This window comes from Hyla sarda, chromosome 1 (assembly GCF_029499605.1).
Source record: "Hyla sarda isolate aHylSar1 chromosome 1, aHylSar1.hap1, whole genome shotgun sequence".
Taxonomy (NCBI): Eukaryota; Metazoa; Chordata; class Amphibia; order Anura; family Hylidae; genus Hyla; species Hyla sarda.
Window position 1 is genome coordinate 396,611,603 of NC_079189.1, and position 15,601 is coordinate 396,627,203.

Below are 15,601 nucleotides of genomic sequence, written 5' to 3' on the forward strand. Positions count from 1 at the left end.
TTTGTCCGCCGGATCCTTGAAGGCTGCTGCATCCGCCAGCGGTAAAGTAGTAGCTTTAGAGATGGGAAATGGGAGGATCAACCGACTGAGAGGAAGTCACTTTGGAAAAGGTCCTTGGCGAAAGGATATCGCGCTTGGACTCTCTTCAGTCCCTGAAACTTCTTCTCGGGGTGCTTCCAGGCGGATTCTAGAATGGCCTCAAATTCAGCGTGAGAGCTGAACACTTTGGGTGGCAGACGAGCAAGATGAAAGGATACTTCGGGAGCTGCATCCGAAGTTCCTGGGTCCTCTAGGTTAAAGGTGTCTCTTATGGCCAAAACCAATGAGTTCACCGTGTCCACCGAGTCCGAACGGTCCTCCGAATCGGAACCCTCAGCCGCTAGCTCTCCAGGAGAGTGCGAACGAGTAGAGGCGGCCCTGGAAGAGGGGGACTCCGACCTGGTACGGCGGTTCAGGAGAGCCAGAGTGGCGACCATGGGAACGTCCTGAAGAAGAGCGACGCATGTGGCCTGAAGCAGTGGTCGGGCGAGACCTGCGAGAGGAACGCCCGTGCCTACCAGTAGACTCATAGGAAGAGTCAGAGGAGGCACCCCTATTACGCTTATGCGAAGCGTAAGGTGAACGGGACCTTCTAGAAGGCCGGTGAAGGTTAGACCTCTCCAAGGCAGTCACCACAGAACGGGAGACCTGTGCCAAGTCGGATATAGACAGAGAGGGAGGACACCCAGGCTGGAGGGGCGGCCGAACCCACTGGGTCTGAAGGGGCACCTGGGTTAGAAATAGCAGGGAGGTCTGGGGGAGCAGTGGAGCAGGCAGGACAAGTGGGTTCAGCAGAACCTGACATTTTTGCAGAGCAGCTATAGTTAAAAAATGAACAGTCTCACCCAGAGTCTGTGCCCCGAGGCAGCTGCTGTGAGGAAAACTCTGCACCGTGCTGAGGGAGAGAGAAAAAAACACCAGCCAATAGGAGGAATAGGCCGGGTCAGGGCCAGGAGCTCTTTGATTGGCCCCTGCACGGCCCCAACGCGCGCACAGCGCTGATTGGTGGCCCTTTTCGCGTTGCCGAGGCGCTTATGCGGCCAGGTGGGCGGAGCCAACGTCCGCCGGGCCGAAAACATATACTGCGGGACTCCTGTAATGGCGCCCGCTCCAAACCCCGAGCGCACACGCTGCCTGTAGCGAGACCTGTGCGCCCGGGAACGGAGCGGGCGAAGTGAGAGTAAAAGCCGCAGAAGCACACACTTCTAATAATAATAAAATGCCCGTATAGACAAAAACACTGCCCCAAGCTCCACTGCCCCCCATATAATAAAAAATTACTCCCCCCCCCCCCCTGCAGGGAATAGTATCCCCTGGCCAGTCCAGCCTCTGTAGGATAGGGCCAAAAAAACAGAGGGTCTCCAGCTGTTGCAAGACCTAGGGAGAAAAAGATACTCACCTATACTGAAGAACTTACCTAAAGAAGTCTTCAGACTGTAGTCTTCAGTCAGCATTTTCACCTGCGGCAAGCCAAGTTCATAGCGAGGCGAACAGGGACTGGACTGGACCCATGAGGTACAACCCCAAGCGTTGACCGTTGGCGAGAGGGGGTTAACAGTACATCCAAGATGCCTGCCACCTCTCGCAATGGGGAAACAGTGAACATTGCGTTCCTGACTCCCCACCTGAAAACTGAAATAAAAAGGAATAAAGAACTAACACATTTCCTAAAATAAAAATATGAGACTTGGTCTGTAGAAAACCAGACCATGTCCACCTCCTTAAGACACTAAGCAAAAACCGAATTGCTCAGTGGCCCGGAGGCGTGTATATCCTGCTGGGAGGAGCCGACTTTTTGGTTACCATAGTGTCAACCTCCTAGAGACAGCAGCATATACCCAGAGTCTGTGTCCCCCAATGGAGCCGATAGAGAAACAATGAAAAAATGTAGCTGCTTTGCATCTAAAAGTGGATGTAGCGCAGAAGGCAACACTTGAAAGTCTAAGGGCATAGTTACATGTGTCAGATTTGTTGTGGAATGTGAACGAACCCCAATTCCACACCGTTCTAATGAAACAGATTGCCAATAGTATCACTATTCAGCATGTGATCAACTTCTATACCACAGATACTATAACACACACACACACACACACACACAAACATTGCCACCATTCAAAAAACCACAAATAAACTAAACATTTACTAATTTCAGGTTTATTGTCACATAAAAAAAGAACTAAGGGGGAACCATCTACATTTTTACTGAAGATTTCTCGTAGGTTCTATAACGCAGAACATTTTGGAGCATCAGTCTATCCATGACAATGTATGTATTAAACAGTCTGCTACCAACAGGGATCATCAGCCATAGTAGAAGTCTTGCATGAGGCTCACAGTCCAATGGTGTAGGAGCGACCAGTGGGATTGTGTATTGCAGAGCAGATGGGAGATGTCACAGCCCACTCGTACCAGACTTTCTTGCCATTGTTACAACGCCAGAACTGTACACACACAGTATCTCCCTCCTGCACAGGAATAGGTTGCTGCAACAGAAAAGAAAAAAAGTTTAGCACGGAGCTAAAAATTTATAACCCATGGCCACAGGATGCCAGAAGACTGGATGCCACCAATCTGGAGCTCACTAATAGATATGAGCGAACATCCAGTAATTCCATTTGTCACAAACTTCTCTGCAGTTGCTGACTTTATCCTGCATAAATTAGTTCAGCTTTCAGGTGCTCCGGTGGGCGGCAAAAGGTGGATACAGTCCTAGGGGAGAGTCTCCAGCCCACCGGAGCACCTGAAAGCTGAACTAATTTATGCAGGATAAAGTCAGCAACTGCTGAGCCAAGAAGTTTGTGACAAATCAAATTACTGTAACTTCATCTTTACTCACTAAATTGAAGCTCATCTATGGTGTGCAAGTAACATGTGGATTGCATGATTCTGTCAATGCACACAAGTCTTTGGTCCTGAACATGAAAGATTACTGTACATAAAGCTTATCAGTGGCAGGGGGCAGAAACACCTGGCACCTGGGTTCCCAGATGTAAACAATGGATGGAACCATAGTAGGTAGGAGAGAGTAGGGTGTTCCAGCACTAACAAGACTAAGGTTGTCAAGGATTTATGTAACAGTGGAAGGCGGTGGTGACAACCAGAACGAAGTTTATGTCAGTGGTGCAATGTCCGGGAGAATTAAAGATACACTAAGTATAGAAGACAGGACAGCACTCCCCATACAACGAAGCCTTATTGAAGCATTCCAGTAGTAACGGGCAGGTGCAGTGGTGGAGGCGGAGGACGTAACTTATTCGGTTACTTCCCCACCTCCACCACTGCACCTGCCCATTACTACTGGAACGCTTCAATAAAGCTTTGTTGAATGGCGAGTTCTGTCCTGTCTTCTATACTTACAGTGAATGTATGGAACCAGATGTCTTGGCAGTGTTGGGTTACTAGTGATGGTGAACATACATGATAAAAAAAAAAAACGGACTATGTTTTTTTAAATTACTTAAAAAGGGCTTTCCAATAGTCAACAAAAATTCCCAACAGGCTGGGACCCGCAGCACCAGTACCGTTGGCACTCAAACCCCTTGCTGTGCAGTAAACCGGTCCCCATATAACTCACCTTTATAGGAAAGAGAATAGGAAACCAAGAAAACATTCCTGGAGAATGTGTCTCAGGGCAAATACCTGTAGTTGATGCAAAATATTAAATAAGTTTATGTATGTCAAAGATGGGGAAAAAAAAATCTTAGAAAAAGGTTTTGAAGGTAAAGCATTACATTGTTAAGATTGCTTACTTAGAGTAACATCCTTATAGAGCACGGTATAGAAGTATCCTGCAAATCCATGCAGAACAGTATTAAGCTTTATGTTGTATTTCAAGCAGCAGTAACGATTGTTGTCAATCACAGGATCTGAAAAAGAACAATAACAAAACGGGAGCACAAGTTATATATTACTGTATAGGGTACTGGTGGAGTATTTTAGCAGATATCTTTTGGACGTTCTATTTCTATTTCTTGGCACTTTGGAGTCACATCATTAGTCCGTGTTTTAGAGAGGATTATTAAAAGTTAAACTTTAACCCCTAGACTCAGCCCATTTTCACCTTAAGGACCAGAGCATTTTTTTGCACATCTGACCACTTTCACTTTAAAGGGGTACTCCGGTGGAAATTATAATTTTTTTTAATCAACTGGTGCCAGAAAGTTAAAACAGATTTGTAAATTACTTCTATTAAAAAATGGTTATCCTTTCAGTATACTTCCAGTACATATTAGCTATATACTACAGAGAAAGTTCTTTTCGGATTTCTTTTTTTTTTTTCTGTCCACAATGCTCTCAGCTGACACCTCTGTCCATGTCAGGAACTGTCCAGAACAGGAGCAAATTGCCAAACCAAACATATGGAGTCAGTAGAGAGCACTGTGGACAGAAAAAAAAAAAACTAAAGAAATCCAAAAACAAATAAAGAACTCTCTCTATAATATACAGACGCTAATAAGTACTGGAAGGATAACAATTATTATATATTTTTTTTAAGTCATTTACTAATCTATTTAATTTCCACCGGAGTTCCCCTTTAAGCATTAATAACTCTGGGATGCTTTTACTTATGAACTTGATTCAGAGATTGTTTTTTTCGTGACATTCTACTTTAACATAGTGGTAAATTTTCATCAATACTTCAATGCATCATTTCTTGGAGAAAAATTCAAACATTTTATGAAAAATTTGAAAATATTGCATTTTTCTAACTTTGAAGCTTTCTGCTTGTAAGGAAAATAGACATTCCAAATAAATTATAAATTGATTCACATATACAATATGTCTACGATATGATTGCATCATAAAGGTGATATGTTTTTACTTTTGGAAGACATTAGAGGGCTTCACAATATAGCAGCAATTTTAGAAAATCTTAATTTTTCAGGGACCAGTTCAGTTTGAAGTGGATTTGAAGGGCCTTCATATTAGAAATATTCCATAAATGACACCATTATAAAAACTGCACCCCCCAAAGTATACAAAATGACATTCAGAAAGTTTGTTAACCCTTTAGGTGTTTCACAGGAATAACAGCAAAGTGAAGGAGAAAATTAAAAATCTCCATTTTTTACACTAACATGTTCTTGTAGACGCAGTTTTGAATTTTTACAGTGGGAAAGAGGAGAAAAGGCTCCCCAATTTCTCTTGAGTAAGGAAATACCTCATATGTGCTCTGTGGGTGCACTAGAGGGCTCAGAAGTGAAGGAGAGACAATGGGATTTAGGAGTGAATTTTGCAAAATGGTTTTTGGGGGGGCATGTCGCATTAAGGAAGCCCCTATGGTGCCAGAACAGCAAAAACACATGGTACACAATTTTGAAACTGCACCCCTCAAGGAACGCAACAAGGGGTAGTGTGAGCCTTAGCATCCCACAGGCGTTTGACGACTTTTTTTTTTCACTAAAATGCATTTTCCCCCCCAAATTTACCATTTTTACGAGAGGTAATAGGAGAAAATGCCCCCCAAAAGTTGTAACCCCATTTCTTCTGACTGAGAAATACCCTATGTGTGGACGTAAAGTGCTCTGCAGGCGCACTACAATGCTCAGAAGAGGAGTAACATTTGACTTTTTGAAAGCATATTTAGCTGTAATTGTTTTTATTTTTTTTTGGGGGGGGGGGGGGGGTGCATGACTCGTTTAGGAAGCCCCTTTTGTGCCAGAACAGCAAAAAATACCCCACGTCACAGTATTTGGAAAACCCCACCCCTCGAGGAATGTAACAAGGGGAACAGTGAGCCTTTACACCCCACAGGTGTTTAACAGATTTCTGCTAAAGTTGGACATGATAATGAAAATTTAGATTTCTTCACTAAAATGCTGGTGATACCAAATTTTTTTTATTTTCAAAGAGGGGTAAATAGGAAAAAAAGCCTCCTAAAATTTTTAACCCCATTTCTTCAGAGTATGGAAATACCCCATATGTGGATGTAAAGTGCTCTACAATGCTCAGAAGAGAAGGAGCGCCATTGAGCTTTTGGAGAGAGAAATTGTTTGGAATGAAAGTTGGGGGCCATGTGCACTTACAAAGCCCCCATGGTACCAGAACAATGTACCCCCCCTACATGTGACCCTATTTCAGAAACTACACCCCTCATGGAATGTAATAAGGGGCATTTACACCCCACTGGCGTTTGACAGATCTTTGGAACAGTGGGCTGTGCAACTGAAAAATTACATTTTTCATTTTCACGAACCACTGTTCAAAACAGCTGTCAGTCACCTGTGGGGTGTAAATGCTCATTGCACCCCTTATTACATTACATGAGGGGTGCAGTTTCCAAAATGGGGTAACACATGGGGGGGTGGGGGGGGTCCACTGTTCTGGCACCATGGGGGCTTTGTAAACGCACAATTCAATTCAATTCCAGCCAAATGCTCTCTCCAAAAGCCTAATGGCGCTCATTCTCTTCCGAGCCCTGTAGTGATCCAGCAGAGCACTTTAAATCCACATATGGGGTATCCACATATACACTCAGAAGAAATGGGGTTACAAAGTTTAGGGGGATTTTTCCTATTAGCACTTGTGAAAAAACATTTTTTTCTCATTTTCCTGTCCAATTTAAAGGAAAATTATTCAAACACCTGTGGGGTGTTAAGGCTCACTATACCCCTTGTTACGTTCCGTGAGGGGTGTAGTTTCCAAAATGGGGTCACATGTGGGTGTTTTTTTCACGTTTATGTCAGAACCACTGTAACGATCAGTCACCCCTGTGCAAATCACCTCAAATGTACATGGTGCTCTCACTCCTGAGCCTTGTTGTGTGGCCTCAAAGCATTTTATGTCCACATATGGGGTATTTCCGTACTCAAGAAATCGCGTTACAAATTTTGTGTTTTTTTCCTTTTACCTCTTGTGAAAATGAAAAGCAATGGGCAACACCAGCACGTTATTCTAAAAAAATATAAAAACATTTTTTTATAAGAACCTGCTGGAGTAGACCCCAACTTTATCTTTTCATAAGGGGCCAAAGGAGAAAAAGCCCATCAAAATTTGTTAGGCAATGGCAATCTCCACCACCACGACTTTGGGGAAAACCCTTGGAGCCGTGGCCAGGCCAAAAGGGAAGAGCCACGAACTGGAAGTGACCTGCCGGAACAGCAAAGCAGCAGAATCACTGATAGGTGGGAAAAATGGGCTTCCCAGATATCTACTGAAGAAAAATACTCCCCTTGATCCATGGATGCGACCACCGAGCGGAGGGACTCCATGCGAAAGTGGCATAGCCGCAAGTGGCGGTTGAGCAACTTGAGGTTCAGAATGGGGCGAGCAGAGCCCCCTTTCTTTGGGAATACAAACAGATTTGAGTAGAACTCCAAAAAATGCTCCCATGGAGGAACTGGAACAATCCCCCCCCCCCCCCCCACCCGGAGCAAGGAGGGCACTCAAAGCGCCCTGAAGGGGAACGAGGAGGACGGGATCGGAAGAACCACTCCTAGGGAAAAGAAGCGAGCTCTATCCGGTAACCATCGGATATGATGTCCCGAACCCAGGAGTCCTGAACCTGCACTAGCCAAATGTCCCAGAAAAGAGACAGACGTCCTCCCACCCGAGAAGAGGATACAGGTGGGGCGTCCCTTCAGGAAGAGGGAGGCTTACGGTTACCGGACTTGGCTGAGAAACCGCCAGCACAGTTGTCTTTCTTCCAGTAAGGACGTGCCTTGAAGGAAGAAGCTTTGCGTGCTTGGGAGGACGACCCGATGCAAAGGGCCGAAAGGAAGCAGTCTTCCAACAAACTGAGAATCTGCATAGTGGTCTCCAAACTGTGGCCCTCCAGATGTTGCCAAACTACAACTCCCAGCATGCCCAGACAGCCAAAGGCTGTCTGGGCATGTTGGGTGTTGTAGTTTGGCAACTCCTAGAAGGCAGCAGTGAAGATCACTTACAACTGATCCTCACTGCTGCCTCCTTTCCCCACACATTCAGGATCCCCGCACATTCTGGCCACTGCCACCATCTTCCCCCTGCTCTGCCCAGACTTCCAGGGGCAGGCAGAGCGGGGATTTCAACTTTAAACCCCCCGCCCCCAACTGCCATTAGTCTGTCAGTCCTGACCGACCAATGGCAGGGGATAGGAGGAGGTGGCACCCCTGACACTTCACTCCCATCCTTTAGGATGATCAGGGCTGTCTCTGAAAGCTCCGATCATCCCTATTTTCCAGGCGATCGGGTCACCAGAGACCAGATCAGCCCGATTCAGAATTCAGCCGATTCAGCCCGGTCAGAATTGGTACTGGTCAGATACTTCTGTACTGCTTAGTTACTTCTATACAGGAGAAAACATCAAATTGCCAGGGCTATCCAGGCACATTAAGACAGTTACAGAAAAACATTGTTGAACCCTAAAATGTTGTTTTTTCCTTCCTCTGGTGCCATTAAAACCACAATTTTCTCTGGTTCCACATACCAGGGAGAGAAAGGGGCCTAAAAGCCAGACTTGACTCACAAGGCCCTGGTTGGGAAATACAGCTATATATCTCTCCCTCTCTCTCAATATGGCTTTGGAATGTGGCAAACAAACAAAAACAAATTTCTTGCAGTAAGAAAAAATGCTACCGCAAGAGTATTAAAGAAAATCTGACAGCTATTTCACCCCCACTAAAACCAATATACTGGATTATAGCGCGGGTGGATAGCTGTAAGAAGAGGGGTTACTTACATTTTTAGATTAGATATTTCATGAGTTCTGCCGGTTGCGCTTCAGTGCACCATGGAGGCGGGAAGCTGGCTCGCTCCAACTTCCTGCCTCATCAATAATTTTTTTTTGGGGGGGAAATGAGTGCTCTGCTCCTCTCTACACCCAGCTCTCACTTCATGGCCGGGGAATGAATGTTTAGGAGGCGCTGGAGCTGGGCAAGCAGGCTTCCTCACCTCCATTGCGCATTTGATTGGCAACAAGATTGTAACAGGCAGAACTTAGGAAATATCTAACCTAAAAATGCAAGTAGACGGGAGGATCAGGTCCAGCGTGGGGTGCTCAGAGCCTCTGAGCGCCCCACGCTGGACTTAATCCCCTCGTCCTGTTTTATCTTTGTAGGAAGCCTGTGACTCAAGTGTGCGGTGGGTGCAGGAGATCGTCCTTTTTATGGTTATGAATTGTTTGCCGGATATGATTGTTGATACTGTCCACACTTACCTGCTCCAGTTGTTGTCTGGGTGTTCTGTATGCAGACGAGTCACTGGTGCCCCTCACAATTCTCCTTACACATGTAAAAATCTAAGTAACCCCTCATTTTACAGCTATTCACCCTCACTATAAACCAGTATATTAGGTTTAGTGTGTGTGACATAGCTGTCAGATTATTTTTAAAGAAAAAAAGTATATATTAAAATTTGCTATTGCCAAAATCATTTCTACTAATAAAATAATGGCAAAAAATAAAAAAAACAGATCATTATGAATTTGCTGTTTAAGTTACCAGTAAACCTCACCTTTATTTGGATGTTGAAAAGTGAAACACCGTAAGGGATCTGAGAGTTGATGGAAGTTGTGCAGTCTTACAACATACGGCATCTCAAACTGAGCCTGTCATATGAAAGATAACACTGCTGTGACTGACAGGAAGGCAGACTTTACAATAAGAAATGCAGTGCTCCACAGGCTGATAACATTGCTTATGATATCATCCATACCCAAGTAAAAGTGTGTGCATTGGGTTAAAGCAAAGGACAAGTGCAGAGGTAACTGATTTCACTCCAGCAGTTAGGGTGGGTTCACACTACGTTTTCTCCCATACGGGAGCGCATACGGCAGGGGGGAGCTAAAACCTTGCGTTCCCATATGCCTTCGTATGCGCTCCCGTGTGTCATTCATTTCAATGAGCCAGCCAGAGTGAAACGTTCGGTCCGGTCGGCTCATTTTTGCGCCGTATGCGCTTTTACCACCGGACCTCAAACCGTGGTTGACCACAGTTTTAGGTCCGGGGGAAAAGCGCATATGGCGCAAAAATGAGCCGACCGAACGTTTCACTCCGGCCGGCTCATTGAAATGAATGACACACGGGAGCGCATACGAAGGCATACGGGAGCGCGAGGTTTTAGCTCCCCCCTGCCGTATGCGCTCCCGTATGGGAGAAAACGTAGTGTGAACCCAGCCTTACAAAGCTTCAATTTACAGCATTGTAACAGCTGGAGAGCCACAGGTTGGAAACTACTGTTATGTTAGTTTGTACAGTTCTAGAAGGAAGGAACAAGTTGCTATACTAGCACAGTCTGCCCCGTATGTCAAACATATACACTGTATACAAAACCTCAATGATTGGAGAAAAAAAAAAAAAACATTTACACCCTTGTAGGTGACTAGAAAAATTAAAATCATCTACGTATCCCGGTCCTCACACCTATTCCATGAAGTTTAAAGGGGTAGTCCGCCAACAGACATCTTATCCCCTATCCAAAGTATAGGGGATAAGATGTTTGATCGCGGGGGTCCCGTCTCTGATTTCCATGCCGCACTAAGCATTTCAAACAGTATGTTTAGAATGCTGGGTTTTTGATGGCTGGAGACATGACATCACGCCACGGGTGTTGTACAGAGATTGCGGACGGGACCCCCGCGATCAGAAATCTTATTCCCTATAATTTGGATAGGAGATAAGATGTCTGAAGGCGGAGTACCCCTTTAATATAATAGCAGTCAGATAAACAAAACATTTTTTCATTGCACTTATAGGAAGTGCTTGTAACTGCTTTCTACAAATTCTCATTCCAGGCTTCCCTGGGGAATCAGAACATTACTTTTTTTTTACTGAATATTCACGCACGTCTACTGGTGGTGACTGCACTAGATAACTTATAGATCAAAGTATAAACACAAAGCCCAACATATACATAAAACCTATGCATCAAATTCCCAACTCACCTCTGGATCTCTGTCCTTTTCTCTGCATGCTCTCACCTCATTGTAAAGTTTGGAGGAGGATATTGGGGCTAAGTAAGAAGTATACTCCCCTGGAATACTAACACCATCCTCTGCCAAAGAAGAAAATATGTTTTACATATATGTCAAACCACAAAATAAGTATTAATATTCCATAGTTTTATATCATGACTTATTTTATCACCAGGTAATGTGATGACGAATTTTCCGTTAAAGGGTAGCAAAAATTTTATTTAAGATTTAAAAAAAAAAAAAAAAAAAAATACTGAGAACTGTGCCGTGTCTGCTCTTCAAAGCTTGATTCAGCTCAAAGAGTGGCAAAAAGGGTCTAGAGATTCACGGTACACTAAAACAAGTAGTAATGAATACACACAAATGGGCACAGTGCTGCTGCCTAGTCTGTTTAGCATTCTGTGGGGGTCTCAACATCTAGACCCCAACTATAAAAAAAATATATATTTTTTTAACTTTAGATACACAGCATCTAAATACAGATTTTGCACTGAGCCTAAACACAACACCTATATTGATTAAGCAATAAACAAAGGCTTTCTCTTGCTATAAGAGACATGTATTAACAACTTAACTTCCTCAGTGTGAGAACAGTAAACAAGTAGAACAAAACCTTTAAGAAAGTGCTGGGCTCCATCCAGACATTCAGGGGACAGTTCATTGTCTCCAAAAGATCCTAAGAGCTCGCTAACAATAATATCTGCTTTCTCAGGAGGATTCCATTCTCTCATATCACTGGACACCACAGTCACCTGACTACCCCATTCTTCATAACGCCAGCCTTCCAACCTGAGTGGGGACAAAAAATTACATTGTTTCAAGGTTGAAGATTTGGAATGGTTGGTAAGGCTTCAGCGTTGGTCACTCACGTAATAACAGCATTAGGATTTTTCTCCACTGCGTATATTTTAATCAATCGGTCTGCTTGCTTGGCAGCTCGAATTGATGCATTAACCAAAGGACCCCGGCCTGCTCCGAGAACCATTAAAACCCTAGAAGAAAAATAAAAAAAGTCAGCTGAAATATGATTGGGACAGTCAGGAGATTGGAAAGAACAATATTCATAGATCAACATCCAAAAAATTAAACAGCACAAGGGGAGGAATCAATTCATTTATGCCGCTTTTTGGTATCAAAACAGTTGCAAATGTTTGTTCAAACCTTATTTGGGCCAAAACTTGCTACATTATAGCAGCTAACGCCCCATCCAACACTTAAAGAAGGGTGGGGTCACAAAGGTTGACACATTTGAAATGAAAGGCGTAAGTTATAGTAAAAATTAATGCCAGCTCATAGCTGTCAAAGATTTCTAAGGCTTCCGCACAGGCAGGTCACAGGTATGCTGGCATCTCAATAAATCTAGCGGAGCTGATGTGGGTGGCTTATAAAACACAACTCCTTTGAAATCCCCAACACAGATTTTTTTCTCGTAAACAGAGCAAGCAGCATACAGATTTTTAGAAAACCTACGAAACATTTTATTTTATAAACCTGTACACTAAGCTTCTGACTACTTATTTTCAGCAGTGGGGGGCTCAGCACCACCAATAAAAAGTTGTCACTTTAACATGTCAAGATAGACAAAATTGTCGAAAGCAAAACAAAAGGGGTTACCCTAAGAATGTCCAACTTAACCATAATAGCAAAAATAAAATTTCACCTACTGTGTGTTAGTTTCCTTTTCTTCCTCTGGAACTCTGTCTAGCAAACATTTATACACTGCCTGTAATAGAAGCAGTATATATATCTTAGTTACCCAGCAACGCAAGGGTTTTTTAAATATGCTAATTACACCCTCTACTTTGTTTTAAAAAATTTTTTTACATACAATGGTATAACAAAAGAGTTTTTGAAATTATGCTGAGAAGCAATTGGATCATTGTGCAAGATTGTAGATGTGCACCATGTCTGTTTTCTACCTGAGTACACAGTGTTTTCTAGCCCCTCTTTTTTTGTTTGAACATGTTGTCTGCACTCTTCCCCACCCCCTCAGCCCAACCCTATATAAGTAGTAGTTAGCTACACATGGGCCTTTTCTTTCCTGGCAGCCTCCCAATCTGACTGGGAGAGCATTGTAAGTGTGCTATAACATCCTGTTCACACTGGTGTGGTGCTGTGCGGTGTCCGTTGCTGCGGGGAGGTGCGACCCATGGACTGGTTTGAGTGGCATTGGGGCCGCTCTGCCAGTGGGTCGTTCCCCCTGTGGGCACTGGTGTCGCACTGCCCAGTGCTACGCATTTTTATGCTAGGGACGTTAGGGACCCACTCTAAATAGGTGGCCTTGATGTGGCGAGTGGGCTTTGTACTTTTTGATCAAAACGTATATACTAACAACCTGTTAGTTTTTGAAATTATGCTGAGAAGCAATTGGATCACTGTGCAAGATTGTAGATGTGCACCATGTCTGTTTTCTACCTGAGTTACAAAAGAGTAATACTCACCTTACCTTGCCACACCCGTAACGACACACTTTCTTTCCTCTGTCCCCCCCCCCCCCATCCCCCAGTGTTTGTTTACATGTTTGTTAACTATTAAAATAGCATTTATGATCCCGTACTGTGAACAGTGATTCCCAACCGGGGTGCCCTGGCACACTGGTGTGCCATTCAGCACTACCCGGGTGCCGCAGGATTTTGCAGTGAATTTTTAATTTCCCACCGCAGCCTGTCACCCCTTTTAACCCCGCCATCATCCATGTCCACCTTGGCCACCCCTCTGTCACCCCCCACCCTCTCCCGGGCAACCCTCTGACCACCCCCCCAGTCTACCCCTCTGCGAACCCTGTCCACTCCCTATTCACCTCTCTGACCCCCTGTTACTCTTGTCCACCCCCGTCACCCATGTTCAACCCCCAGTCTACCCCCTGTCACCCATGTCCACCCCTCTGTCACTCCTGTCCACCCCTCTTTTACCCCCTTGTCACCCTCCTGTCATCAATGTCCACCTTGGCCACCCCCTCTATCCACATCTGTCACCCCTGTCCAACCCCCTTTCACGCATGTTCACTCACTTGTCCACCCCTGACCACATCCTTGTCACCCATGTCCATCCCCTATTCATCCCTCTGTCACCCCTCTTTTACCCCCCTCGTCATCCTTGTCCACCCCCCGTCAGCCATGTCCACCTTGGCCACCCCTCTGTCACCCATGTTCACCCCCCCATCCACCCCCCAGTCTACCCCTGTCACCCATGTCCACCCCCTATTCACCTCAGTCCATTTGTCACCCCTGTCCACCCCTCTTACCACCTTGTCACGCCTGTCCACCCCCCTATCACCCATGTTCACCCCCTAGTCTACCCCCAATATACCCCATCACCCATGTCCATATCCCTATTCACCCCTTGTTCACCTGTCACCCCTTTTAAGCCCTGTCCATCCCCCGTGATCCATGTCCCCCCCCCATCCACCCCTCTGTCACCCATGTCCACCCACTATTCACCTCTGTCCCTTTGTCACCCCTGTCCACACCTCTGTTACCACCTTGACACACCTGTACGCCCCACCATGTACACTCCTCTACACCCTTCTGCCACCCATGTACACCCCTCTGTTAACCATGTACACTCCTCTGTCATCCATGTACACTCTTCTACACCCCTCTGTCACACATGGGAAAAAGTGCGGAGCCTAATAGGTTTGATTTGCAGGTTTAATGGTGAAGAATTGTGGCTGGAAGAAATTGTCATGATGGCCCAGACCAGATGGAGAAGAAAAAAAATGGAACAACGCTGATTAGAGAAAATGTTATAGTGAGTTGCCCTCTAAAGCAGAACTTTAATCTACAAACCTACAGATAAATAGATATTGTGCATTTTGTGTATTGTGGCGGCTTTTTTTTTTTTCTTTTTGCTCGTCAACCTTAGCACCCCGCCCCGCAATTTTTTTTTTTTCCCGGAGGGGTGCCCCGAGCAAAAAAAGGCTGGGAAACACTGGTGTAGACAAACAGATACGGAAGTCCAAAATTGCAGATTTTTGGTTACATCACCCACCCCGGAAAAAGTGACATATACGCAAAAATGGTGCCGATAAACTACAGATCATGATGCAAAAAAAATGAGTCCTCATACCTGAACAAGATAAAAAAAAAAAAAGGTAAAGGCCAATTTTAACCCCTTAAGGACTCAGCCCATTTTGGCCTTAAGGACTCAGACAATTTAATTTTTACGTTTTCATTTTTTCCTCCTCGCCTTCTAAAAATCATAACTCTTATATTTTCATCCACAGACTAGTATGGGGGCTTGTTTTTTGCGCGACCAGTTGTCCTTTGTAATGACATCACTCATTATATCATAAAATGTATGGCGCAACCAAAAAAACACTATTTTTGTGGGGAAATTAAAACGAAAAACGCAATTTTGCTAATTTTGGAAGGTTTCATTTTCACGCCGTACAATTTATGGTAAAAATGACGTGTGCTTTATTCTGAGGGTCAATACGATTAAAATGATACCCATTATTACGTACTTTTATATTATTGTTGCGCTTAAAAAAAAATCACAAACTTTTAAACCAAATTAGTACGTTTATAATCCCTTTATTTTGATGACCTCTAACTTTATTTTTCCGTCTAAGCGGCGGTATGAGGGCTCATTTTTTGCGCCATGATCTGTACTTTTTTTTGATACCACATTTGCATATAAAAAACTTTGATTAAATTTTTTATAATT

General features: G+C 44.3%; 1 protein-coding gene across 2 annotated transcripts in view; it reads right to left on the minus strand.

Moving 5' to 3' along the window:
- Positions 1 to 2,166: 2,166 nt before the first annotated feature.
- The window catches only part of PRMT5 (protein arginine methyltransferase 5), a 39,703-nt gene continuing 26,268 nt past the window's right edge, over positions 2,167 to 15,601 (minus strand). For both annotated transcript variants that reach the window (XM_056526819.1, XM_056526810.1), the window contains exons 10-17: positions 12,598 to 12,656; positions 11,803 to 11,925; positions 11,547 to 11,722; positions 10,904 to 11,013; positions 9,475 to 9,568; positions 3,792 to 3,908; positions 3,617 to 3,681; positions 2,167 to 2,525 (exon numbers count right to left, since the gene is read on the minus strand). In XM_056526819.1, the coding sequence (XP_056382794.1) occupies positions 2,373 to 2,525; positions 3,617 to 3,681; positions 3,792 to 3,908; positions 9,475 to 9,568; positions 10,904 to 11,013; positions 11,547 to 11,722; positions 11,803 to 11,925; positions 12,598 to 12,656 (897 nt within the window). In that variant the 3' untranslated portion in view covers positions 2,167 to 2,372. The remainder of the gene's footprint in view (positions 2,526 to 3,616; positions 3,682 to 3,791; positions 3,909 to 9,474; positions 9,569 to 10,903; positions 11,014 to 11,546; positions 11,723 to 11,802; positions 11,926 to 12,597; positions 12,657 to 15,601) is intronic.